The sequence below is a fragment of the Leptosomus discolor genome, chromosome 20 (genome assembly GCF_034619465.1).
Source record: "Leptosomus discolor isolate bLepDis1 chromosome 20, bLepDis1.hap2, whole genome shotgun sequence".
In the NCBI taxonomy this organism is placed as follows: domain Eukaryota; kingdom Metazoa; phylum Chordata; class Aves; order Leptosomiformes; family Leptosomidae; genus Leptosomus; species Leptosomus discolor.
Genome location: NC_141410.1, coordinates 10,446,924 through 10,473,144, shown reverse-complemented (window position 1 = coordinate 10,473,144; position 26,221 = coordinate 10,446,924). Strand labels below are relative to the sequence as shown.

The 26,221-nt window shown below is 48.2% G+C and overlaps 1 protein-coding gene across 1 annotated transcript in view; it reads right to left on the bottom strand.

The window, feature by feature from the left end:
* Positions 1–26,221, bottom strand: part of PRDM16 (PR/SET domain 16) — a 213,164-nt gene that overhangs the window by 6,388 nt on the left and 180,555 nt on the right. Inside the window, exons 7-12 of the mRNA XM_086476002.1 lie at positions 21,804–21,951; positions 21,148–21,301; positions 15,497–16,898; positions 11,664–11,751; positions 7,454–7,623; positions 5,505–5,582 (exon numbers count right to left, since the gene is read on the bottom strand). Coding sequence (XP_086332128.1) covers positions 5,505–5,582; positions 7,454–7,623; positions 11,664–11,751; positions 15,497–16,898; positions 21,148–21,301; positions 21,804–21,951 — 2,040 coding nt within the window. The remainder of the gene's footprint in view (positions 1–5,504; positions 5,583–7,453; positions 7,624–11,663; positions 11,752–15,496; positions 16,899–21,147; positions 21,302–21,803; positions 21,952–26,221) is intronic.

Below are 26,221 nucleotides of genomic sequence, written 5' to 3'. Positions count from 1 at the left end.
TGGACACAGAGAAAACTCCAGATTTATTTGTGAAACTCCTTGTGGTAGTCAAGATGCACGTAATTATGGTTATTATCATAGTACAATAGCTCCCAAGAAATACACTGTAGCTTCCAAACAGGATAAGATTTACTCCTGTGTAGTGAATATCTGCTTTATGATGAAAAAATGTGGAATGTCAGGAGCCAAGCCAGAATGCTTAGGGAAACCGCTGAGTGAAGAAATGTTCCCTCTTTGAAACAAACCCCTGCAGTAGATACAAACCCCATAGCAGGTATGTTGGAAGCCTGTTCAAAGTTGCCACCCCCCTCTCTAGATTCAGATTCCCTCCAAATAAAAGCAAGGCGGTGCTAAACCGCGGGGCTTTGTGGCCTCGGCCCTCTACGGCTCCCCCAGCGCACAGCAGCCGATGTACTGAAGAGGGCAGCTTTGAGCCACCATCAAGAGTTTCAGTACTAAAGCTACAGAAAACCTAATGCCTCTTTGAATCCGCCTGAATCCCTCATTAGATCTCCCTTTAAATACGTCATTTGTACCTCAACAAAGCTGCTTTCCTCATGGCTCTACTTCCAAAACCCACGAGAAGGAGAATCTTTTCTCCGCCACAGACCTCTGCAAATCCTGGACACGTACGGGACAAAATAAACCCCGTTCCTAAGCCCTGGTAATTCCAGAACAAAACGCTGCCTTAGCAGAACAGCTCTGTGCTCCTCTAACTGAGAGCAGAATTTGTCCCACTGAGCCGAGCTACTGCTTGGTAAGGCCCGAGGACGGCGGGGCATTCGCGCACGCTTCAGGGAGGGCAGCGGTCCGTTGTGTGAAGAGGGCACCGAGAACTTCTCCTGTGCCCGTGTCGTTCAAGTACGAAACTCGATTTGCCTTGACACTGAGGACACAGCACCGTTTTCTACAAACACGACAGGTTCGAATGCGGGAAGGAGGTGCGAGCGTAAAAAAATCTACGCCGTGCAACACACACAGAGTTTCCAGATGTGCTACAGCTGCGATTTTTATTTGGTCTCTAAAAATAAATTGGTATTATTTTTGGAAATAGCAGAGATACATTTATGAAACACTCTCTCTTGCTGAATGTTTATGGATTCCATGTCCACCTCTGAATTTCCTACTGTCAAATCACCAAAAAGAATAAAGATATTTCAAATAACGAACGTTCATTATGATTAACCTAGGAAGAAAGCAAAACCTCATTTTAAACCACAGTTTTCTCAGACTGCAGAAGTTTTTCTTTTCCATTTTGTCAAAAAACACGAATTGAACAACTAAACAAAACACGACGTTACTTGAGCATCAGCAAGAACAAGCACAGTTTATACACGGAGAGTTAAACACACCCGGGTTTCCAGCTCTTCTCCTCCTCCTGCCTGCTAGCAACCACGAACCTGCTCTCAGGAGCTGCCAGGCGCCGGCAGCTTCTCCTGTTCAGCACTCCAAACCACCCAAAATACCCCAGTATCGCTGGTACTCCACGGGACTTCCACGAGCCGTTCTGCCCAGCCCGGTTCTCCCTGGATCGCACCAGCAGCCCCCTCCTCGGCTCTGCCGGTGCCCGAGGCTTTCACGCCCCGCCGGCTCCAGGCCAACCTCTCCTCCACTCCCGCTCGCCTGGTGCGGGGCTGCCGGGTGCCGCCGCGCTCGCGGCTGCCCGGGTACCGGGCCGGGTCTCGCCCGCATCACTCACACGAGCCGTTGCGGGACTTCAAAGGCAGCGCTGGCGTGCGCCAGGCAGGGACGACCTGGCCTCCCGTGCGCCCATTTATTTAGATGTTCAGGAAGCCTTTGAAAAGTCCCCTTTGACAGGTCCTTGCTCTAACCATGAGCTATGTGGATCCAGGTTAGGGTACGGAGGAAGGATAAAGAGCTTGTTAAAAAAATAGGAAACAGAGGGGCATTCGAACGGAGCCACAGCTAATGTCTGAGAGGAAAGGGATGAGGGAGACGTACTGCGTTATTTGTGGTCCCAGAGGGGTCGGTACTTGGATCTCTGCTGGTTTTAATCTAAACAAATGACCCAGACAGAGGAACCAGCTTAAATTCAGGGAAGAGGTGAACAGAGAGGCAGGAGAAGAATAAAACTCAAAATAAGCAGTATTTGCTTTGTAAACACACTGCCAAAATGCTAGCAAAGTTTCTTCCTTATCAGTTTAAAGAAACACACCAATGGGCTAAAAAAATATAGAGTGGGAGTGAACGATTGCTAAGAACGAGCCAACACTGGAACTCAGGAGCCCTGAGGAACGGCAGGCAATCGTCCGGGCTTGAGGGAACTCAGGTACCGGGTACGAGACAACTGGAAGCGGAAAAAGAGACAGCAGAGCCCAGTAACCTTAAGAACGAGTAACTGAGCTAACCACTACCTGACTACAACAGTTTGGTAACACTTCAGCTGGGACAGTGCGGCATTCGGTAATAGGCTTTGTAAAGCTGCAACAGCATGACAGCACTGGCAGAATTTTACACTTATTTGATGATCAGTGTGAGCTGCAAAGACAGAACTGCAGTAATACAGCATAAAACACAGGCACAGCTACACTTCCCCTGAGTTACTCCTTAATCTCAAGTGCATTTGTACCAGGGATGAATTTAGGCTGCATTTTAAAACAAACAAAAAAAAAGAGAATGAGAAAGAAGAGATTTTTATTGAACTATGGGCAATCTTAAATGGCACGGCAGACATCAGCTTTAGTTGTTGGTTTCAGCTTAATGCAGATAACAGGGCACGGAGGCCTAAAAGGAAATTAAAGAAAAACAAATTCAAAACAGACGTCAGGAAGCACATCTTTATAGGAGGAATCACAGCCTCGCAGGCAATGCTTCAGGACTGGGTGTAATTCAAGAATCAATTAGATGGCATCCTGGAGGGAACGGACATGTGAAAGAAGAAAACAAAAGTCTTGCTGAACCAAACAGATTTCAGTTGTTCCCAGTCCAGGTTTTATGGAGTTTACATGATTCTGTGATTCCAGAGAATGAAAACAAAACTAAGAAGCCAAGCCGTAACTACAAAACACCCTTGTGGCCATGGGCTCCAACATAAGGAGCTTCACTGAATGCTGCCTCCCCTGGATTTTGCTTGGTAAGCTCAGAACACCACCAAGGTCCTGTTTTTCCCAACCTGAGCTTCCAGGTAAGTCTGACAAGGATTTTACAAGCCCAACTTATTTTGCAGTTTCTCTGGAAGAAACATTTACGTTTGAGAGTCCTTTTTACCACTGGCTTTTGAAATACATACCAGTAAATCTTAGCTTTGGTGTGGAAGAGTGGAAAGCAGCATGTCGAATTTCACCGTATAGCGTATTGCCTTTGAGTCTTTTCAAAGCAGTTATTTTTAGGAAGCGCATTACTGGATTTTTCTTACCCTTCAAAAAACATGTAGCACTTTCCCTTACAAAAAGAATTAATTTGCCTCCTTATTGCTCATGTGCTATTAATTTCCACTTTATATCTAATTAAATAGACACCTAGGAAGCCTGAGTGAGTCAGTAAAAAACACATCACTTAGCAATGACAACCAGGAATCAAAACCAAAGTGCCTTGTTTTCTGGCCTGCCTGTTTCTTGATCTACCCTCAGACATTTGGTCAGTTTATGCCAGCTTCAAGAACATTTTAACCCCTGTTTGGATGAATATGTAACACTGACAGAGTCAAAAGAAAAAACATTCAGACAATCAAAAGAAAAGCTATAAGAAAGACATCAGTAAACCACCTGAAAAGTCAGCAACCTCCATTTACCTGCATAAAGTCAGCACTTAAAAAACATGCTTTCGAAACAATTATTGCTGCAAAAGCTGGAAATCTCAGCGCTCTGAGAGCAAAAGAAACCCGATGATAATTAAGCTCTTCTGCAAACGTAGCACTAACTCTCCGGAGTGCTATTATAATGCAACATTGTCCAGAAGTCAAACCTCTATTACAAAAAAAACACACAGGCCATTTTCTGGGAGAAGACCAGATCAAATAAATCTTTATTTTCCTAACCTTTGTTAAGTTGCAAGTCTCCTTTTTTGGAAGAAAACCGAACTAACAACCTCTGAATAATCGGGAGCAAGCATTTCAGTCAGACAGGGGTGCCCAGTGAATACACAGTGTTCATTCAAGGCATATCAAATAACGCAACTGAAAAAATCAGAACGGGGAATGGTTCCAAAATATATGTCTGCTTTGGAGAGGGGTTTTTTTAATTTTTGATTTACCTAATGTCTACACTCAAAATTCTGTATGACTTCGTATGGAAAAAAAATTTGACTCCGTATGTACCAGGAGAGAGCGGCTTCCTACGCCGAGCGAAGCACAGAAATTGGATGTATTTGACCACATGGCCTTTTGCTGCTCATAAACTTGTTTGTGCTTCTCTTTCTATAATAACTATTACATTAGCTTTGTTGTGAACTTATGCCTGAGTATGGAAATAGCATAATGTTAGCTACCAAAAATGAAATCGTTTGAATTCTGACTATTGTTTGACAACGCGCAAAACACTGACTCACGTTATAGAAAACACAACGCTTGACTTTCACCAAGCTCTCAATGCATCGTTCATTCAGTTTTGCTCATGTATGTACCTATTCTAACAAGAAATCAACCAAAACATACTTTTTGCCAAAGTTTTTTTCAAAACTGACTGCAAAACACTAGGAGAAAATACTGGGGGGGGAAAATTCCCACTTGGTCTTCCATAAGAAATATTCCTTCATATACCTATAGACACACACACACACACTTACATACATTTTCCCGCGAGTTTTAGCCAAACTTAAAACATTTAAAACCTAAACAGGAGTCCTTTTATGAGAAGCAGCACCGGTGGGTGCCCAGGCTGGAAGGGCAGTTCTGCCACGTGCCCCTCCGCGCAGACACGATGCCCGCTGAGGTATAAAAACCGGATCACCTTGTCCACAACTGGCAGAAAACAGCAGCTCAGCCTTCTACCCTCAACACCCAACCAAACAACCGGAACAACTTCCCCGCCCTAATCACTCTTTTTAAACTTTGCGATGTCCGGCAGGACGCTCCCTAACTTAGGTTTTAAAGCAGATACACTACGGGGCTTTTCTTTGCTTTTGGGTTTTTGATCCACTACTCCAGGCACCTCTGATACGCATTAGGCAAAGAAAAAAGAAACCCTAGCTAGACCCAGCAGTTAACTTACTGGCAAGCCCTTCCAAACAGCCCAATTTTCAGAGACATTCAGCACCTTCAGCTGTCCTTGAGATGAATGGTTAATGTGAGTGTTAAACAACACTGCAAATCAGACCGCTCATTTGCCAGCATACATCTAAATATAAGCTAAGTGTCTATCTTCAAGCTGCCAAGCCTGATTATTTTTGGCTGGTACACATAATATACAATCCTATGAATCACCGTATGTAATGCTACAGGACTGTGGTATTATGTTGGCACAGCTTGATAGAACAGAGAGAAAAATAACACAGTGGTGACTGAGGAGCGTGTGGGGAAAGGGGTTTTATCTGGGGGACAACATCACCTGTAGGGCTGCTCTCCAGTGTGTGTCCGCAGATGCCTTGTCAGGTTTGCTGAGCGTGGGAAGATCTTACCGCAGTACCTAGACGGTGAAAGCCAAAGTAACCATCAGCGCACGGAGTCCCGCACTGCGGAGCATTTACAACACTGGATCACCAGCCACCTCCCTCGTTCCGTACCGCTCCCAGCACTGGAAAATCCCTTTATGCGCCAGTAAGTTGAGGCACCGACGTACTGAGGGAGGAAAGCGTGGAGGTAAAAGCTATCAGAGCAACTCCTGCCCCAGAGTAACGGGATTCTCAGTGGCAAGATACTGGTGTAACCCGTTTCCACCAGAGACACAGCACGACAGCTGGTGATGCTGCATCTCTGGGAAGGGCAGGAAAACGAAAAAACCCTCTCAGAACACCCAGTTCAGACCCAAATGGTGGCTGACTCAGAAGCTTATCTTGGACGCCTGGGCAAGTACACAGGAACGCAGTAAGGACGCAGTGACCCATCCCCAGTATGTTCTCCCAGCTTCCACCTGAAGGACTCTTCTGAGCCTAAGGTTGGACAGTTGTGTTCGATGCCCTTTTGCTGAGTTTCTTGCATCCATTTTTCTTAAAGCTTTTTGAATGCACGCAGGCTTTGGGCACCCACAACCTCCCACAGCAATGAGCTCCTCTGCTGAACTGTGGGTTGTGTAAAAGAACCCGTGTTTGAACCCCTCATCAGTAACTGCGTTCGTTACTACCTCGTTCCTGCATTAGGATAAAGTGTTTAATTCCTATTGCCTGCTGCTTGAGGTTTGTGTAGATCTCCTTTGTAGTCCTCTTTAGTGGCTTGTACAGAATCTACTTGATCAGCCTCAGAATTCACAGATTTTTTTCCAGATGAATGCTGCAGCACCGTGTTACTGTTATGGGGATACACTGCTGTGAGTCTGACAGTCTGCTTAGAATCAGGAAATGCAGCAATAGGAAATGAAGTAAGAGATGGGACTGTGTTCCACAATAAATCTGATCCACAGTAAACTCAAAAAGAAGGGAGGTATAAATAAAAATACTAATTGGGAAATAAAACATTAAGGCTGAAGGGTTGCATTCCGTGACTATAAAACCTGATGCTTACTGGTGCAGAAGGAACATACGAGTAGACTTCCTTAATTTCAGAGACACTCAGCACCTTCAGATGTCCCGAAGATGAATGGTTAATGTGAGTGCTCATCAACAATGAAAATCCAAATGTTAACCTGCGAGTGTGTACCTAAATCTAAGTTTAGTACCTATTGCAGGCAAACCCTTCAGATTTCTAAGTACTCAACCGAAATTTGAGCTTTTGTGGCAAAGTAGAACATGTGAGCTACATCAACGTATGTACCCACTTACTGCACCCAAGAAAAATGCAGCAGGAGCCACCACAAGAACTCCAGTGGTCACAGGTAAAACTGGGCAAGCAGAGACAGGTTTCCATTCCCCGGTGATCTGCTCCAATATGAGCTTTTAGAGCTGCAGTGGATAGGTAAGTATTTCTGTGGATACAATTGTGTTTGAAAGTGTTGTTTACTGTACACTGTTTCATAAATTCCCTTATTTTGCATCGCTGGGACTGGACATAGCTGAGATTGCCCTGGGGTGGGAAACCGTGGCATTTGCTACCACGCACGAGCGACTTGGCTTGGAGAATTCTGTTTGCTTGAGAATCTCCAGATCTGCTCTCAAGGTTATTAAAAATCACAAAGCAAACAGAAGATGCTGATTTTCTACCAGACAAAACAAGCTATTTCAGAGTGAATTAGTCATCAGAATGCTCTGTTCTAATTCTGCTGCTCCTTGTTTTCCCTCCCAGCCCTGCCGAGACAGTCAAGATGGCCACGTCAAGCCGCTCTGCTGCAACGCTGGTGCCTCAAGGGGCTTCCCAGCCGGGCGGCCGGGGGCACGGCCTCGCTTCTGCGGGCGCCCAGGCCCTTACCTGCAGGTGTAACGCTCCTTGCCCTTGCGCAGGATGGGATCGGAGAGCGTGGGGGGCGGAGATCGGAAGTTGAACGGGTGGTGTGGAAGGGGCTGCAGGGAAGCGCCAGTGTCTGCCTTCATGGCTGCAAAACTCTCCAGTTTCTCCGTCATTGTTTCTATGGCTGACATCTGCAAGGACAAGGCAAGAACTCATGTCACAGGAATCCACAGGCAGAACAGTGTCTGCTGCATGAAACACGTCTTTTCGCACCAGCATGTCGGCCAAAGCCCGTTGCTGATGTTTGCTCTCGCTCTCAGAGGCTTGCTGCACAGCGTGAAACGGAGCCACTGAATCCAGTCGGGAAAGAGAAATCGTGCATCGGGCTCGGAGAAATCAGCAAAGATGCAACTGGCAAAGCCATGCAGGAAACATTAGATCTCAGAAATGAGGCACTTGTTTACCTTCTGCACTGGGTATGTGCTTACTTTCAGCATTTCAGATTAAAAAGCATCTCAGGGTACGCTTGGCTTCCCTTGTTCCAGGAATGACACTGAAATCAGATCCTGTGGTCAACGGCTGGATGCAGAACTCACCACCCAAACCCTCCTCTCAAACTCCAAACAAAGCCTTGGAAAGCAAGGAGGTTTGATTTCTCAAACGGCACCCATCGCTCTCGCACGAGCTCGGCGGGACAGCACCAGCGAGCCGCGGGCAGGCAGGTAGGGAGGCAGATGGCCCCAGGTTAGAGAGGACAGAGAAGTTTTGGGCAGGAGGCAGAAGAATCTTGGCCAAAGCGGAGTGGGAGGGAGCACGGGGGAACGCGTGACTGCTGATGGGGGAGCTGAGACAGAGGCTGGAGGGGTGAAGAGGGAGCAGCCAGGGAAGAGGAGGAGTTGAGATCAGACTCAGGATGGAGTGGGTCCACAGAGAGTTGGCCTAGCGAAGAGGCCAACGTTTTAATTATACGTAAGAAAGGTTCAAAAGCCAATAAAGGTGATGGAAGGATGGGTGGGAGATGGCTGAGCTTCCTGGGGCGAAAGGGAATTCCAGCCAAAATACTCTCCATGAGCTGTGTCGGGATGAGTTATGGTTAGGAAGATCACAACCTACACACTGGAAGCCCCTTGGGATGGGGGTGGCGGGCACACAGGCCTAGAGCTGTGAGGCTGAATAAAGCACTTCTGGGTGCCTCTGTCGGCTTCAGTTTGTACGGCTCGGCAACGGCCGTGTTCTCACGTAAATGCAGGTTTAAATACCAGGCCAGAAAGAGGGAGAGAAAGGGAAAAACCTGGAGAAACAGGAGAAGGGGAAAGCAAAAAAGGGAAGAAAGAAGTCGGCCTGTGTGCAAAAAACTGGATACGCATAAAAATCCTACCTAAAGAAACCCACTTTTACTTTCATTAGAGCAAAACAGGAAATCCGAATCCAGGAGAGAAATGCACCTCGGAGGACTACGCCGACATCTCCCAAGTTCAATTTTATGCACTCTTGAGAGCACTTTCAAGATACCAAGCAGAAAACATGGATAAAACAAACAAGGCAGCAATAAAGCTGCCTCCTCACTGCAGATGACATCACCAGGAAAGAAGGGAGCACTGGGGGGAGTGGGAGCCTGAATGGAGAGTCGGCCCGCGAGCTGGGGGGACAGCGAGCGAGCGGAAGGCAGTAGGAAGCCATATATCAAAACTAGATGCTCTATTGTACAGGAAGGGCTGACCTTTTGCACGTTTACACTTTATTAAACTGGGCTCGGGGGGAGGAAAGAAAGCCAAGATATTGTTTAAAATGTATGACTATAAAAAAAAGTTGTCTTAATCACCAAAGAATACATTGTGGAAGGCTGACAACCATTCATAAGCTGTAAAAAAGAGGAGTAGTAAAACCCATTTCCCGATAATAGATCCACAGCCCCTTAGTTGGAGGCTCCCAGCCCATGATAAATAGTAAGTAATACTTAGCGCCAGCCACTTGAAAAGGTTACTTGATCATTTACAGCAAAAGCTCTGCCCCAGCTGCCAGTCATGTAACAAAACCATCATGTTAAAATGCTATCCGGATCTTTCAGAGCTATGCCACTCAGCCCTTTGCTGGAGTACCTGGAGATAGCTTTTGTTGTGCCCTGTTCTTTAGGCACTTAGTCAGAGATGTTTGCTGGCTTGATAGCCGTAGGCTTATTTTAAAATTCTAAACACTGGCCATAGCCTCTCCAGTGGTAAAGGCACTTTGCTATTTAGGGAACAACTGCCTGGTTATAATAAAAAAGAAGGGGAGAAGAAAAGAAACTTAACAGGTGAGAAAAGGTTTTCTATTAAGTTATCAAAAAGTTACACCATTTATTTATGTTGTCCAGAGTTTAATCTAAATAGACAATGGAAGAGTAACTCCCATCTGAGCAGAGAAGCTACTGTCAAAGACTGGCTAAGACATAAAAGTCGCCCTAAATTCATTCTGAGAGCGAAAGCATCTTCTGAATGCTCAGTCTTTACCACATCTTTCAGCTTAATCACATCCCACCCAGGGCTCTCTACGAGCTGCGGAATTATTCAGAAGGCTGAGACCAGACTCACATTTAGAGTGAGAGAAACCCATGCAGAGTGTGCCTCTAAGTGACCTGGTATATGAACATTGGTCCCCATGAAGAAGACAGAAGCAGGAGCCCCTGAAAACAGGATTTCTTAGGAAAAGATCCAGGGTAATATCAGCTGGGGATCTGGTAGCAGCAAAATAGCAGTAGTATTAGTACACAGCATGGGAACAGCAACTCTCCAGATCAAGTGATCTTTACACAGCAACCCGCTTTATTAAATTCAGTTACCAGGAAGTTTCGGGCTCGAGTGATTGTAAATTTTGGGCTACTCTGTGTGATAAGCTATTAGAGATAACCAGACCTTCCACATTTTTCATTGCCATGGGAAGAGGACGTGGTCAGGATTTCAGGAACAATGTCAATAACCTTCCACCCAATGCTTGCTCCTACTCAGGGCCTGTACGTTTCTCATCGTCATGTTGGGTTGCTTTGCCACACTGGCTCCTCCCTGCTATCAGATTCTTTACAGGCAGATATCCCCACTATTCTAACTCACACAAACACAGGATGTTCCTGGCCAGCCTGTCACCATTATCCAGCCTGTATGAAGGAAAAATCGGGGGAAGTTATTAACCAAACTCTGAGGCTGAAGCGAAACAATGAGGGAACTAAGTTTAGCTGTGAAAGCAACCAGGATCCAGCTTTCACGAACCTGCGAGTTATTTATCTAAGGTGGGAAACATTATCAGAGGAGAACAATGCATGTGAATATAAAGGAGAGCACAATAATGACCACCGAGCTCAGCTCCCAGCATGTGTTCACAGCAGGAGAGACGGAGGATAGCGGGCGGCTGTCACACCGCAGAGGGTGTCGGGCAGCGTGTGGCAGAACCCGCTGCGTTATCACCGCGGGGCCAGGGGAACGAGTAACGTCGCTTCTGGGACAGTTTGGCTATCGCCTGTAAGACAGGGGGTTTGGTAAACGGGGGTCGGTTCTTGTGAACAGTCTGGGCTGCCCTGGGCTCGGCCGGGCCTCCCCAGCGCCCCGGGGTGAAGGCCCGGCCCAGCGGCACTGCGGGCCGGCGCTCCCCGCGCGCTGTCGCACGCTGGCCAGCAGCGTTTCCCGCCGCTCGGCAGTGACTCAGACCTGCAGGAGACGCAGAGGGAGCAAATACCCGTGAGCTGCCAGAAGAGCAGAGACTAGAGCAGCTGTGCAGGAAGGAGAGAACAAGTTCTCCGTCGCCTGTCGGAGCAGGCAGAGCTGAACCCTGACTCTCCACTGCCCTGCGCCTTCACGCCGTCCAAAGGACGGGAGGCAAGGTCAGGCAGGTATGAAATGCCGCTGCTTGGGTGCTGGACAGCCCTTCCCCACTTTGCACTACTGCAAACGACTGCACCAGGCATTCCCAAAGGAAAAACGATGCAGGCATTCTGGCCCGTGAAAGGGGAGTTTGGCAGACCGTGAGCTGTCCAGACCTCATCCCTGTTCTCCTGTTAATGCACAAGCAGCAGCAAGGCAGAGCTACCGTCATCCTCAAACCAGGTATGAAATGAGAAGTATCTGAGCGTAACTGGTGGAAAATAGTGGAGTTTCCAGTCGGGCCCTTGGATGAGAAAGAATCTGATCCAGGTGACCTGTTTGTACCATCTCACACTTCCCAGCATTCAATCCACACCGCACCGCAACGTCACTGCTTTTACCTGGGGGTGAAAAAGCAGCGGGGAGGGTCGCAGGTACTTCTCCTTTAGGGCACCCACAGGGTCTGTCACCTTCCGCTTCTCCACCCTGCTGGACAACAACACAGAGGGTTACATACCTTACAGGGCCACAGGCAGCAAAGAAACAGCCAAACATTTCTAGAGGTGTTTAAATTCTACATCTGAGGCTATTGGCCATTCTCCTCTTGACACAAACGTCCTTCTTCCCCTTCTACCGGGTACTACAAATCGTGACCCACAAGTTAGCACGAAAAAGTCACTGGAAATGATATGAAAACGGATCCCCTCCTTTGGGCAGTATGTTTTTAGCCATCAGACTGGCGACTAAGACAACATTTTCAACTTTCTATGTGAGAACTAATGCCTCCACTATAGTGGTTTACAAGCCTTTGTTGTTGTGAAATGTCATGAAAAAAACGTTTACAGCAAAAGCAATGTTTAAGTGGGGGAAGCTCTGGAGTCCACAGCAGGCAGCCACTGCATGGAAGAAATCTGTCTTTGAGAGTTTGTCTTTATCTTAAGAGTTAACACTGGGCCAGACTTTGCAGCCCCAAGTGTGCTGAAATCATTAGGTGTTTCATATTTATTTCCTCCCTTGCAGCCGAGATATAATTTGCATTGAGTTTCTTTGGCAAGCATATGTGGACAATTTAAAAAGTTAGGAACCGGTGGGAGATTTCTGAAGTGACTTAGGAACCCGATGTCACTTTGGTCCATTCAAATATTCAGTGCTTAAGCACCTTACTACGCAGAAACAATCCTGAAGTTAGGCTCCTACTTTTGAAAAGACTGGCTTTGCCTTCACAAAATATTCTACTGGCAGGGAAACGGTGATGTGGAATCACCAAAAAGAGAATCTGAAATGTCCTCTGTGGGAAAAAAGTGTCATGAAAGTAACTCCAATGAACGCAGCTGCATTTTTAAATTACTGGAATAGAGTCCATCTCGGCTAAACCAGCCAATAGTAAGAGTAATTTTAGCTACACTAGTCCAGCACAAATGAGAGCACGTTATTTTGCTGCATTTCAGCTGACTGGTGTGAGGATCAAATCACCAAAAAGTTTAAAAGAAGAGTCACGCAGAGTGCTACCTAGCGAACTGTATTTAATCTGCAGTTAATTTTACTCAGGTAGAAGCAAAGAGAAGAGCTGGATTCGAAATGCAGTCAGAACTACCGCGCCCTGGAGGGTACGTGTTTTCATGGGCTCGAGTTTTCAGACAAACAACGATCTGTAAAACAATACGCAAAAAAGTTTCTCCCCGAGACAAGGTGAAACGGTGACCGGCGGCGAGCGACACCCCGGCGGGTGAGGCGCTACCCCGGGCGAGGCGCTGGCAGCGGGGGAACGCCGCCGGCCCCGGCAGCGACAGCCCCACCTGCACCACCCCCGCGAAACCTCCGCAAAGCGCCGGCGCTTCACGCAGCTCTGCCGTCTCCCAGCGTCGTGTAACGAGAACACGACCAACGCACAAACGGCCTCGTCAGAGCCGAATTCCGCAGTGTCCAGGGGATTAGGCTGATCTTTTCAGCCCAGTGCCTGAGAACGTTACCTTAACAAGGCTGAGCTAAAAACCGCACTGATTTCAGGCTGTCTGGCTGCATTAAATTATATCACCAGGAGAAAATGTCAAGGATTTAAGTGGCCTTTGGGAGAAAAATGAAGGAGCCAAATGATGTGAGAGAGTCTGATAAAGAGAAGTTTAGAAACAAAATATTTCCATATTTTTTAAGCTGGGACTTGGAAGCTCTGCTGTTTAGCTCATTACATCAGAAGTCTGATTCGCAAGCAACTCCACCACTGACTTTCTATTTTAATGGATTACTAAAACTACATGCATCCCCTGGAATGCAACAAACGATGCCCCCATCCTTCACTTCCATCTGTCTTCTGGACCTTTACGGTTTTCCCGAGGCTGCTATTTTAATTGGCAACGGCTTTTTCAACCCATGCTATTTTAACATTCCTACTGAGAATGCCCAGAGGTGGCAGGATCCTAACTCCAAGCTTTTGCCTTTCTACCCCACTTAAACTTATTTTTTTTCCAGAAGTACTTTCTACAAAAACAAATGCCGGACTATTCACCTCATTACTTATTTTTCCAGGAGGGGAGGACCCCGGTGGGTCCCAGACAGAACACATCACATGTCCCGGGCTGTGATGCAGCCGTTTCCATCGCAGATGGCACGCATGTAAGCAAGCCACACCGCACCCACCCCGAGCGCTGGCAAAGCGAGAGACGCTTTCTTAATAGCAAGCGACGAGGGCTCACTAATCCTCCTCTCAGCTGACAGTTCTTTGGCCTGGCTGGGCATTGACATCATTTTTTCCCACAGTTATCAACCGCACAATAGCAGCCCGGCAGTGACATAGGTGCTGCTCTCCTGGCCCGCTCTGCCAGCCGGCAGCGAAGGCCACGCCACCCCTGGTGGTTCGCAGCCCCTGGAACTCCCAAGCGAACCACCCCGGCGCTGACCCACTCGCTCTGCGGTGACTCCGAGTCTCTCTAGCGCCAAGACAGCACCAGCTTCTGCAGCTCCATCCCTTACAGCCCCGGCAGGCCGGAGCACAGCTCGGCTCGCCGGGCGGCCCCGCGGCACGCTGTCCACACTGAGCTCGACCACCAACCGTTCACCTCCCGGCTCTGGCTGTTCAACGAGACGCTGAAGCCAGGAGCCCTCTGGGCCCAACCCGCGTACCAGAACGGATGCTCTGAAGCACGCTGTCCTAGGGGAGAACTATTCGCCACGTTAATGTCTACACCGAACGAGGCCGGGACACCTCTGTTCACCAGGCTTTGCCACAAACAAGCAAAAGGTATTTCCTATGTGACAAAAACCTCTCCTCCGCAGCACAAAGGCAGCGACGGTACCTGGAGGGGTAATACGCAAACTTACCGGTACCCTCACTGTAAAGCTTAAAATCATTTTCCTTTAGAAACAGGTTTTATACAAAGCCCTGAAACGACAAGAGCCTCAAGTCTTGCCTTTCCATCTCCTGAGTTCACTCCTCCTGGAAGTTTAACTGGCTCTTGGATAACTTCACTCAGGCTGCTTTACGCACGCCTTCCATGTTCAGCTTATTCTAGGCATGACATAACAAATCGACCTTTCCTCAAAAACCATCCGTTTCAAAGTGAAACTAGAAAACCCTTGTTATCTCCTAAGAAAGATAAGTCTGAAAGAAACATATCTAGGAGAGACCCAGATAATACCACACTACCATGTATTTACGCGGTGCTTGTTACTCCTGACTTAAAAGTGTTTCAAAAGACTGGGTCCACAACAGCAGTTCCTATGAACTGAAAAAAACTCCAAGGAAAGGAATTAGAAAGAAAAAGGGGGGTGGGGAGGAAGAAAGGTGAAGTGGCTCACAAAAGGCCATCAAGTCAGTCAGTGGGAGAGCTGCATTTCCAGGCTCCCAGGGCTCCTGACTCATTCCCAAGCCATGAGAGCCCGGGCTCCGAGGCATCTGAACTCTGCATTCTTATCGAATCAAACCTCTGGAATTTCCCCAGCAGAAGTGCCATCTTAGTGTTGGCTCGTGGGAGAGTCCTTAAATAGGTCAAGTTTCTTCTTTATCAAAATAAGGATGTGCTCTTTATGCATATTGATTACGAGTACTCCTTTCAATTATTCAGCCCTTTTGATTCAGAAAATTCAACGTGCTGAGACAAAGCACACAGGAGAACAATCAACTGCAGCAGACTTGCACTGCTCTTTCTAAACAACCTACATCCCGACCTGCCTCAAGTCGCAAAGTCAGCTAGAAAATTAGCTCGTTAGAGGAAACGCTTAAGGCAGGGTATGTTAATACCTGTATATGGGGTCCATGAAAAAGGGTGATGGCTTAGCATAATGCAGGGATGGCTGCTGAGGCAGTTGAGACTGGGAAATCTTGGGTAAGACTTCACTTGCCATTAGCTTCCTTTCCCCATAAACGTGGTTTTTCCGTGGCTCTCTTCCTCCGTTCTGGCTGGCTCGGATGCGGTTGCCAATGCTCAGATCCAGTGGCTGTTCTTCCCCTGAGGGTGGGGCGGGCAGGACCTTAGGCGGCGGCAAGATTGGCTTAATCTCTTTTGGCTTTGTGGTGAGATCGAAGGGCGACTCCGAGCTGGTGCTGCCTACTTTGTGGAGGTCCCTGGGTGACTTTGGTTCTGCCTTGACCAGCAAGTTGTGATTGAGGGTCCGCTCCGTGAAAGGATAGAGTGAATGGGGGAAATTGGGGAGGAACTGAAAAGGGAACATGGAATGATACGGGAGCGAACCCATCTTTTTCTCCTGCATCCCCATAAAGCCAGGCCCAAAATACTTCTCGGCAATGGAGGCGATAGCTTTAATAGAGTCATTAGCTGCTCCCGTGGTAGGCAGCAGGTGCTCTTCGGGGGGAGGGAAGAAGGAATGCTGAGAATAGAAGAGAGGGATCTCACTTGTGTTGTTGGTAGAACTTGCAGACACAGAGCTGCTGACAAAATCTGGCTTGCTCTCCATTTGTTTGCTCTTATCTTTTGTTTTGTCCCTGTCACTCTCTGCGTCACTGTCCAGGTCAGAGCCGGTGCCAGTAGTGGTGTCCAGATCCGTGCCTGTGGTTGTATTGACATCCTCAAAGTCACTGCCATCAGACATGTCACTGTTCCTGGCTTTTAGCTTCTCCAGGTAGGAGTTTTCCAGGCTGCTTTCACATTTCTCCTCTCCTGAAGTGGCCTGGTTGCTGTTGCTCACTGCAGAGATCAGAGGAAGTGCTGGGTTCCCAAGGGGGCTTGGAAGCTTTGCATCTTGAGTGTGGTTGAGGGGACTTTTGAGCAGTTGTGTGGGTGGTAACAAGGGGGGCCTGGGGTATAGAGAAGGTGGGAAAATCCCTGGGAAACCTGGAGTGAGGGCAGGAAACGCTGGGGGGGCAGGTGAGAATGGAAGACCCCCTGGGTGCGGGCGGGACGGAAAGTAATCATTAAATCCCAGGCTGGCATGATTGAGGTTGGGAGAGGGCTTGGATTTGTCCATCATGGAAGTGGGCGTTAGGGGTAGGCCAGGGGCAAAAATCCCCCCTGGGTTGTAATGGTTCTTGCCCTCGCAGAAGCGCCGGTGTTTGTTGAGGGAGGAGGTAGTGCTGAACATCTGGCCGCAGTCCTTGCATTTGATCTGCGTGCGACAGTCCGCGTGCATCCGCTTGTGGCGGCAGAGGTTGGAGAACTGCGTGTAGGACTTGTGACAGACCTCACCTAAAGCGTCAACAGAAACCAACAACAAAAGCGATATGAAATTAACGGGAAATGGCAGGAACTCGCGCGGAGCTTCGGCAGCGCCCCCCACCCCTTCCACCCTGCCCCTGGGACCTGTTCCCCCCCCAGGGGAGGGCCAAAGCAGGTACAGCCGCGCGCTGGACTGGCTCTCCGGGAGCCCACCCCCACGGCTCTCGGGCTGAGGCCCTTCCATTACTTCCCACACGCCGTTCGGTTTCTCTGGGCTTCAGCTCCCCCCGTATAAACCCAGGCCAAGGGGGCGCATCTGGTCTCTTCGCCTTGCAAGAACGCGGGAGAAGCCATCTCCCTCTTTAACTGGTTGTACAGGGCTCAGCCCCGCCGGGCTGGGATCCTGGCCGTGCCCACAAGAGGCAGAGGCAGCCCTGGGAATGCTGACCGAGGGGGAGTGGGCTGGGGGACCCCAGGAGCAGCTGACAGAAAGCGATGCTGGCACGGGCCAGGCGCAGAGCGGCTGCCACCCCAGAAATAACAGAAATAACACCGCCTTTGCCTTCCCATACTCCCCCTTCCTGGGGAACCTCTCAACAAGCGATGCTACAGAAATCCGAGGGGATGTGCTACTCCTGCTAAAACGGTTTTTGGGAATTTTCAGTAATCAGGCGCTTCAATGACAATACCTGTTTATACCAGCTAGTCTGCCTTCCCTGTAGTCCTGGCATGGCAGGAAGCACTGAGGGCTGAAGGGAGAGGAACTTTGCCTCATTTAACCAAACGTACCCTTTCTTTAATGCCATTAGTAGTAAGTAACCACTCCATAGGGATGTTCTATAAATAATTTGCCAGCCAGCCCTCCGTTCAGCCAGTGGCGGGGTGAGATCTTGTATTCGTTACATTAGTAAGCCACCCTGGCAATGCTAAGTTAACGCTACATCAGCGTTTCCTTTAACGACCTGTAAATACCAACCTTTCAAAACGTGAATTTTTATGACCTCTTTCACCTGCAGACTTTGCTGGTGTGGAAGGAACAGGGCAAAGTAAGAAAAAAATCCCACCCAAACTTTTCTACATATCAAAACACTGTAACTTTTTATTATCTGATGCCTCTTTCAACATAGGAATAAATGCTACTTCTCAGTGAATTAACACACTTCTTCCACCGGAGAACTGCTGTTAGCACCATTTTGTAAACATGGAAACTGAGACAAAGAGAGGGAAAGTACATTGTTCGGAGCTGGGCAGGCAGGGACCCGAGTCCAAGTTCTCCTGACAGCCAGCCCTCCGACTCAGTGACGAGGTGGGCCTTCCCTCCTCCTCCTCCCCCAGCTTTCACTGACAGGTACACGCAAGTGTGACTTTCCCTGTATTTTTTCCTAAATCGTTAGGATTTATACCAGTGGATGAATATCAAATGACTGTCAGGAGAATATTTCACTGGCACCTCTGAAAACAGAAGAGGAAGCCCTTTCTACTGAAATTCAAAGCAAAGATTATTAAAATGTAACAAATTCGCCATTTCAGTTCAAAAAAGCATGCCAAAATTCAGTGGATTGTCACCAAAAGGTCTGCTGTGTCTGGTTTCTGATTGCACTAGGAATTTAATACGAACAGTCTTTCCACAGGGTATTGCAGCCTTTCTGCTCTGGACCCAGACACAGCAAGGAGCTGCCAAGGAAGCACAAACAGAAGGAGAGCTAGCAAGTCATCAGAAGAGCTTCAATGTTTGAGTAGCAGCTTTTTCAAATGACTGCGCTGAAGCCATCCCTACTTTTTGGCAATCACACCCGAAAAACCCGTGTCGGTTCTCCTGAACTACTATTATTGTATGCATACAGTTTTAGGGCTGTTGCACTTATTATTTTAGCTACCTTACACTTTCAAAGAAAGGGGTTATTTAGGGGTTTTTACCTCATTTTAAAATGTTTTCTTAAAAAATATTGAAACAGAGATCTTAAATTTCTACTCAATTTCTTTCCCGTGAAGCTAACAGTCTACTAGATACAACCACCTCTGTGTCCACAGAAATCTAAGCAGATGGGTAGGTCAGCATCCACACCAGACACAGCTCCCACAGACCAGTCCTGCCTCTCCCAGCTGTTCCTGCGCTCTGCCGCCGCCGGGCAGCCTCTGCGGGACGCCCCGCGCCGCCCCCAGGCGCTGGCGAGCTCAGGTCGGGACAGCCGGTCCCCTCCTGCCTGCCTCGGGCCTGACGCTCCTTTAACCGCTTGACCCTCGGCTCCAGAAGGGGCGAGTATTTCTCCTGCCGCGCCGACCCAAAGGCAGCGTCTGGCGTTGTGGGAGCGACTGCGTGAGCAGGCCGGTGCGAACACTTCCACGTGTAAGGACACCACGAGCGAGCTGCCTCTCAAATTGCTAACGATATCTGAAGAAACGCCACGCTTGGGTGGATTTCTTTAAAAGATTGTTTGTACATTTTTCTTTCCAGAACAAAACAACCCCTTTCTGATTTTAACCAGCTCCCTTGCCATGGGCCAAGGGATGCTACGTCGTGGTTTAGAAGACAGGCACAAGTTGATAATAAACGGCTGCTCTGCTTAAGCAGACTGAGTGCACTTTCACTGGCTCCACGCTGCGTTTGTGGCGCTGGCGTTACTTTTCTTGCACGCATTCGCAATACTACAAGAAAGAAGTTATACTGTTCCCCCGTGGCAAGACTTTACAAGAGACTAAGGATAACAAAAGCAAAGTCTTCCAAGGGAAACAGGTTCCTCTTTCCCATTTTCCACCTCGGGAGGAGCTGCTAGATGTATACGATGCTGCACAAAATTCCCTAAAGAAAAGTGCTACAGGTATGAGCGCTCACATCATCGTCCCAAAATGGGGAAAACCGGAAAATTTTTGTTCAAGTCTCCAGTTATGCAACGATTTAGTAACTCTGCCTGTAACATCCTCTCTTGCTGTTCTGTGTTCTGCAGTTATAAAGTCACAGTTTGGGGTTTTTTTAAAGCCAAGTTGAATATTGTAAAAAACAAATACACACACCCCCCCCACCCCAAACCCTTTTCTTCCATGGAGCAGGAAAGAAAAACTTCCCAGTGAATCCTGCCTCACGGCTCCCCTCCAGTTGCTAATGGATTCCACATTCATGCCTGCGACTCCACCTGGCACATCTGAACTAGGCAGAATCAGTCTCGAGTTGTTTTACACACTGATTTAGACTGACAACTCCCTAATTCTTATGAGGTGAGAGTGAGGAGATTATGAGAAGAAATCATTCATCTCACTGCGGCAATACTATGAGATTCAAATTATCTCTTTCATGTGCCCGTCATCAAATGAAAGATTGCATCAAAATGAGCAATAAGAGTATTTTTTCTTCCTCCACTGACACCCATCTGATTATCTCAGAACACATTAATGAAACGAGTCTCCCAGGATACTCTGGCATACTGTTCCCATTATACCAACGGGGGAAAAAAAAGGCAGAAGTGGGTTCAGTGGCTTCCCTACCGTAACATCAAAGCCTGGAATCAAACACAGATCCCGTTCCGTGCTTGAACTACGCTTTCTGAAGAGTGTCAGGAAGCAGTCCCTAACATTTCTATAGCTTTGTTGTGACACAATCCACTTTTCTGCACAGTTATCAAAATCCAATAGGTGCTGTGTCAATTAAAAAAATATACAACCCTGAGAATGACAAGACACGAGATGAATGGCTCTCAAGGGAAAATGCCCTTTTGGAAATATTCCACCAAAGAGAGCACTAAGGACACAGTTAACCTGCTACTTATTTGGCTTCCAAGAATTATCTAGATGAAACGTGCTGTAAATAAAGAAGGAAAAAACTCTTTTTAAAAAACACCTTCTTCTCGTCTCTGTGACTATTCCAAATTTTTTACAATGGCTACGGGATTCGAGGCACCCCTGAAAAACATTTCAAGCAGGCTGTGCCAGCTATTTATTTATGTCACCAACATGAACATTCAACAATTATTAAGGGAAAAAAAAAAAAGACGAGGGAAAGAAAAGATACGAGAAAATGGCATCGCCAGGACTGCTGAGAGACTTGGCTTTTAACTTGTCAAGAAAGTCAAAAACTGCCATGAATGTTTACTGAAAAAACAGGGAGCATTAAAAAAAAAAAACCCACCAAAAAAAAAAAAAAAATCGCTGCGGAATTTCATCTTGTGCTCTGACCTATAAAATTACAGCGGCTGCTCACAGAGGGACAGCCAGTACTGGGGGGCCCCCGCAGGATACGTGCAATTATAGCGAAAGCCAGCGCTCTGTGATGGCCGTGACAACTTACATATGAAAGGTTTGACAGTGCTGTGAATGTGCTTGTGCTGTTTGAGGCCAGACGAGGTGGCAAAGGTTTTGCCGCAGTCCGGGCAGGCGTGGGCCCGCGCGCCGACGTGCTGGGAACGGATGTGCCGCTGGAGGTTGCTGGGGTCGGTAAACACCTGGAAGAGAAAACGCCTTGAGGGAGGGAAACAAAGCAGGAGGGAGAAGAGCGTATAGACGGGGAAAGCTTGACTAGTTTCCCATTTATTTTGTCCCCGCCGCTCCCGGCGTGAGGAGCGCGGGATATTCACCTCCCGCGGCAAACGGCAACAAGCCGAGCGCGGCCAAGCCGAGCCCTGCCAGGCTGTTGGCTCTCCGAAGCGCCCGGTGCCCGGAGCTGAGCAGCTCTTTGCTCGCCCACCTCCCGCCCCGGCAGCCTCTCCAGCGCCCGGGAAAAGGCCACAGGCGAGTCGCTGCGGGCAAGGCCGACGGCTCCGCAGCCGGACGGAGACGCCGGGGCCGGCTGAGCACACCTCTCGCCCCACGTTACCACGCTCCACACCACGGCCGGGCCACCCAACCATGCCAGTGTGGGTCGCCCCTCCTCTGGACCCCTTCCCCCAGGTCCCAGCGCCCTCTCCCAGGCCGAGCTGCCCGCGGTGACCACGGCCTGCACTGTACCTTAACACAGTTTTCACATTCGAACCGTTTCCCACTGTCGTGAGACATTTGGTGACGAATCAGGTTGGATTTCCAGTTGAAAGCCTTGGGACACTGGTCGCACTTGTACTCCCTCTCCTCGGTGTGGATTACCATGTGCTGCTCCAGGCTGGGAAAGAGACACGGGCTGACCTCGCATGGTGGGCGCAGCCCACAGCCCGGGCCGGCAGCGAACGGAGCCCAGCTCCGAGCGCCCACCTGAACCGGGCACGTACAGCCAAGGCACGGACTGTCACACAACTCCCGCCCCGCGCCACGGAGGTCTGAAACCGAGAGAGGAGGTTAGAGACGGCGACAGAGAAACCGGCCGCGAGCCCATGGGGTCTGGGGCATTTCCAGAAGTGCTGCTGCGCAGCGGGACCGCAAAAGCCTTTGTGAAAAGGAGGCGAGCGGCACATCGACCATGAGAGGTGCAGCGACAACCAAACGCCATTTCTTTTTTCTTTTGGCATTTATTTGTCGGATGGAAGCTGCCCTATTCTGCCTCAAAATGTCGCTGCCTTTTATGATATTTCTCATTAAATACCCGAGCCCATTTACAAGGAGGAAAAGCAAGGTAAAACCAGACCTGACCCTGCAGGTTCCTGAAGGGAAAAAAGAGCACTTTGTGCCCAAGACTTCTATGGCATCCCCACAGGGAAAGACAAGATATGAGCTGTTGCTGCTGAGACTATCACGTTGCCGTTTTCATGGGCACAAAGCCCACAGCTTCCCAGAACACAGCGACTTAACATTGGAAAGAAACATGATAAGGTGCAAACACATTTCACTTCTAAATGTCAGACATCTTTTATTACTTAACTCGGCAATTTCAACTTCTGCCAATTGGCAGCCTCTCCTGAACCAGGAGGATGATGGCAAACCGAAGTGGCTGCTGGAACAGGGCCACGGCAGGGACGCCTTTCCAGGGAAAGGCACAGGGTGCTCCGTTTCCCCTACGCCAAAGCACTGTCCCTGAGCATCAGCAGGCAGCGCTCGGCTGGGCCACCGAACCAGGTGTGACGGGCAAGGGAGGCCACGGTCGGTGGCAGCGGGGCAGGCGCGGAGCCTGGGAAACCGTCCTGCTGAGGCCGAGTGCTGTAAAAGGCGCCGGCAGGCTGGAAACCCCGCACCTCTGGGGCCAGCCCTGAGAAACAACGGGAGAAGATCTGTGTCCCTTGCTGCCTTCAGCCTAGCCGAATGGGAGCTACAAATCCTCCTCCTTACTGTGAGTGCTGGTGAAGGACAAACTTATGTGAAACCTACTGCTGCCTGAAATCCCCTACGGATCGACACTAACCCATTCCTACGGCACTTTAAAGCACGGCTGTATTTTTTATAGGGACATTAAAACTACTGGAAAAGCCTGCCAGTCTTCATTAAGCGCCGCAGGGCAACTTCCCAGCAGATAACCCCTGGGCACTGCCACAGAGCCTGAGGGATTTAGAAACCCAGGGATCGACTCAGCCTGGACACGGCCCCAGGACTGGCCACACGCTCTCCCTCTCCTCCGATGCCTACGGGGACCTGCGTCCCCAGCGGGACCGTATGCCAACCGGCACCCTGGCACCAGCAGGCAGCTGCCTGCACCGAGGGGGAGCGGAACGGACCTGACACTGGGGTCCTTTGTCCAGTGCAAAGGCTAATTGCACCGAGACTGACCTGCACTGAGATCTTTGCGCCCTGAGGGCGTTTGCCGGCTCACGAACCAGGGCGATCGTGCAGAAGGCGGCTTCACCACAAGCGGGCTCGGCGGGGCTGCAGCCTGCCCGGCAACTCTACGTATGAACCTCAGCAGCCACCAGGCTGCTACTCGCTTGAAGAACCTCCTCTTCCTTCAAGTCAGAGAGTTAATATTCATGAGCATGCCCCTTATAAACTGCCAATCCACTAATTTTAAAGAAGCAATATTCATTTTGCTAAAGAAATGGTGTTCTTAACACTACAAATTTTTTTACACAAAGAAATATATACCCTTCATATACATATACAAAAACATGTTCCTGTTAACTGTGATTTATGAGTTTATTTAGAGCAAATATGGACAAACTAATATGCTGTTTAGAGGCAAGTACCTACTGGGATTAGCAAAACATTTATTTATTTAGTCAGCTGCTAAATGCTCAATTTCAGTTCCCCAGTGGCACTCTTGATTTGATCTGTATTAACTTCTGAAAAATTGTAAGACCATCTAGGTACGCTGACTGGATATATTTGGTGTTTCAGTGGCTTTCTCAGTACATAAAACGCAGCAGATTGGTGGGGGAGGGATAGACGTGGATGCTCTCCCCCAGCTCCACTGAAGTGCAGCACACTGAGCGGTGATGTTGCTGACTCTACCTTTCCCCTGTTGAAAAAATGAACTTTATAGGTCTTGCTTAAGAAAACCCCAACCGAAACATTTGGAATCGATATTCTAAAAGGCAACGTACCCAACGAGCCCAGGAGCCCCTGTCACAACTCCAAACATCTTCCAAGCAGATAGGTCTGTGCCTAGCGACGGGGTATCCCCACCTGAGTTCAGCTGGAAATACCTTGAAAAGGCCTCTGCGTCACCTAGGGGTGCTCAAAAATTGGAAACTGAGGCTAGCACACACCCAGACTTTTGCCTCAAGCTCGAGGTATTTGTGCTGAGCACGCTGACGACCGGTAACCAGCCTGCCACGCTTCCTTCGTAATTACAAGGTCTGTAAAGTCAACCGTTAGGAACGGTAACGCTGAAGAATCGAAAAGGGAGAAGGTCCTGAAAATAGATCAGGACAGGGCCTGGAAAACCGGTGTTCTGTCCTTGGCCCCTCCAAACGTTTCTGATCTAACTCTGAACAAGCCATTTGCTCGTCCCTTTTACCTACTGACACTTAAAGCAGTGCTTGCCCCGGGAAGCCCCCTGCTCCACCACCAGCACTGCTCGCAAGGGAGACGTGCCCCAAGGTGAGCCCAGTCTTTGACCGAGGCAAGGTCGGTCCTACCCGCTTCTCCCAAGAAATCATGGGAAATCGGGATCTTAACTCAGCCCCGTCATTTGAACACCTACAGTTAGCTTCACCAGACGACTCTGAACATCTTCCTCACAGGGATAAGCAACCACTGAAGGGAAAAAGGGACTTAAAACGTTGCTGCTTCTCTTAACCCCTGCAAAATGGACACAGCACCGCCCCGGGCCCCCAAAGGGGAGCCAGGAAACACACAGACGTTACAAAGAGGAGACGACACACACATTTCTAAAGGGTATTTCCTAAATCAACATAAAAACTGCAGAGGGCTGGAAGCTAAAGAGGAGAACGTTTCTAGCACAGCTAGAGAGAGAAAAGAACTGGAAATTTTACTAAAATCATAAATATCTGTAACATTTAAAAGAAGTTCTCCTTTTCTTGTCAGGTAAAAAGATTAAGAGAATTGCAGCCTCCTGGTACCCAATCAAAAGTAGCCAATGTAGAAACACACGGTGAGGAATAAAGACATCAAACTGCGCTGACAGAACCGCTACAGAGATATCGCTGGCAGACAGAGTCTATTACCGACTTTTACAACGCCCACAACAGAGCCAAGAGCCAAGCTCTTTTTAATACAAGCAAACTAGTGGAATGCTCTTTATGGTTCACCTTTCTCTACATTTTTTAAAATAGATTTTTTTCTGCACTTACTCACCTAGATAAAAAGATCTGAAAGTAACAACATAATTAAGTTCAAAAGGACTAATGCTGGGGAACACCATCTTTTTAAATTTTCAACTGAAATGAAAGAGACCTTGCACTGGCTCTAAGCTCAACTCACACCGTACCTGACCGAGGATTGCCAGTTCTCACAATTTTATAACAAATCTTGCTCTGTGTGGTGCTTGTTCACCTAAGAAACCAACTGAAGTGAGTGTGCGAGAACTTCAGCCTTCAGTAAACAGATAAACTCTAGTCCTTATGCTGCGGAGAAAATACAGCCCAGGAGTTAAAGGCTTAGGATGCAAACAAACACAATCCTAAAACGATTAAAAAAACCCTTCAGTTTTTCAAAACTGGCTCCTATTATTTAACCATTTCAGTTCCAAATTCCAAATGAATCAGAAATCTCAAAGATCTGCTTTAAAGCTATTTTGATTACTATCACATTATGCTTGCAAGATGCAAATTTTCAGCTTACACTTATTGAATTTTTCGTTTTAAAAAAAGCTTAATTCTTGTTTAGAGTTGCCTTATCATAATAATTGAATCATTATTGCAAATAATGATTTGAGCTGGAGAATATCCTATCTCCTGTTTTTCCTTTTCAGCCTTCTATTACCAAAAAGCTTGGGGAACACAAAACCTCTTCCTGAACATTTCCTTTTCAAAAAACAAAAAGTAAAATAAAAAATTTGATTGGAACAGAATTTTTTTAATTGCTTCCGCAAGACCGAACAGGAGGTC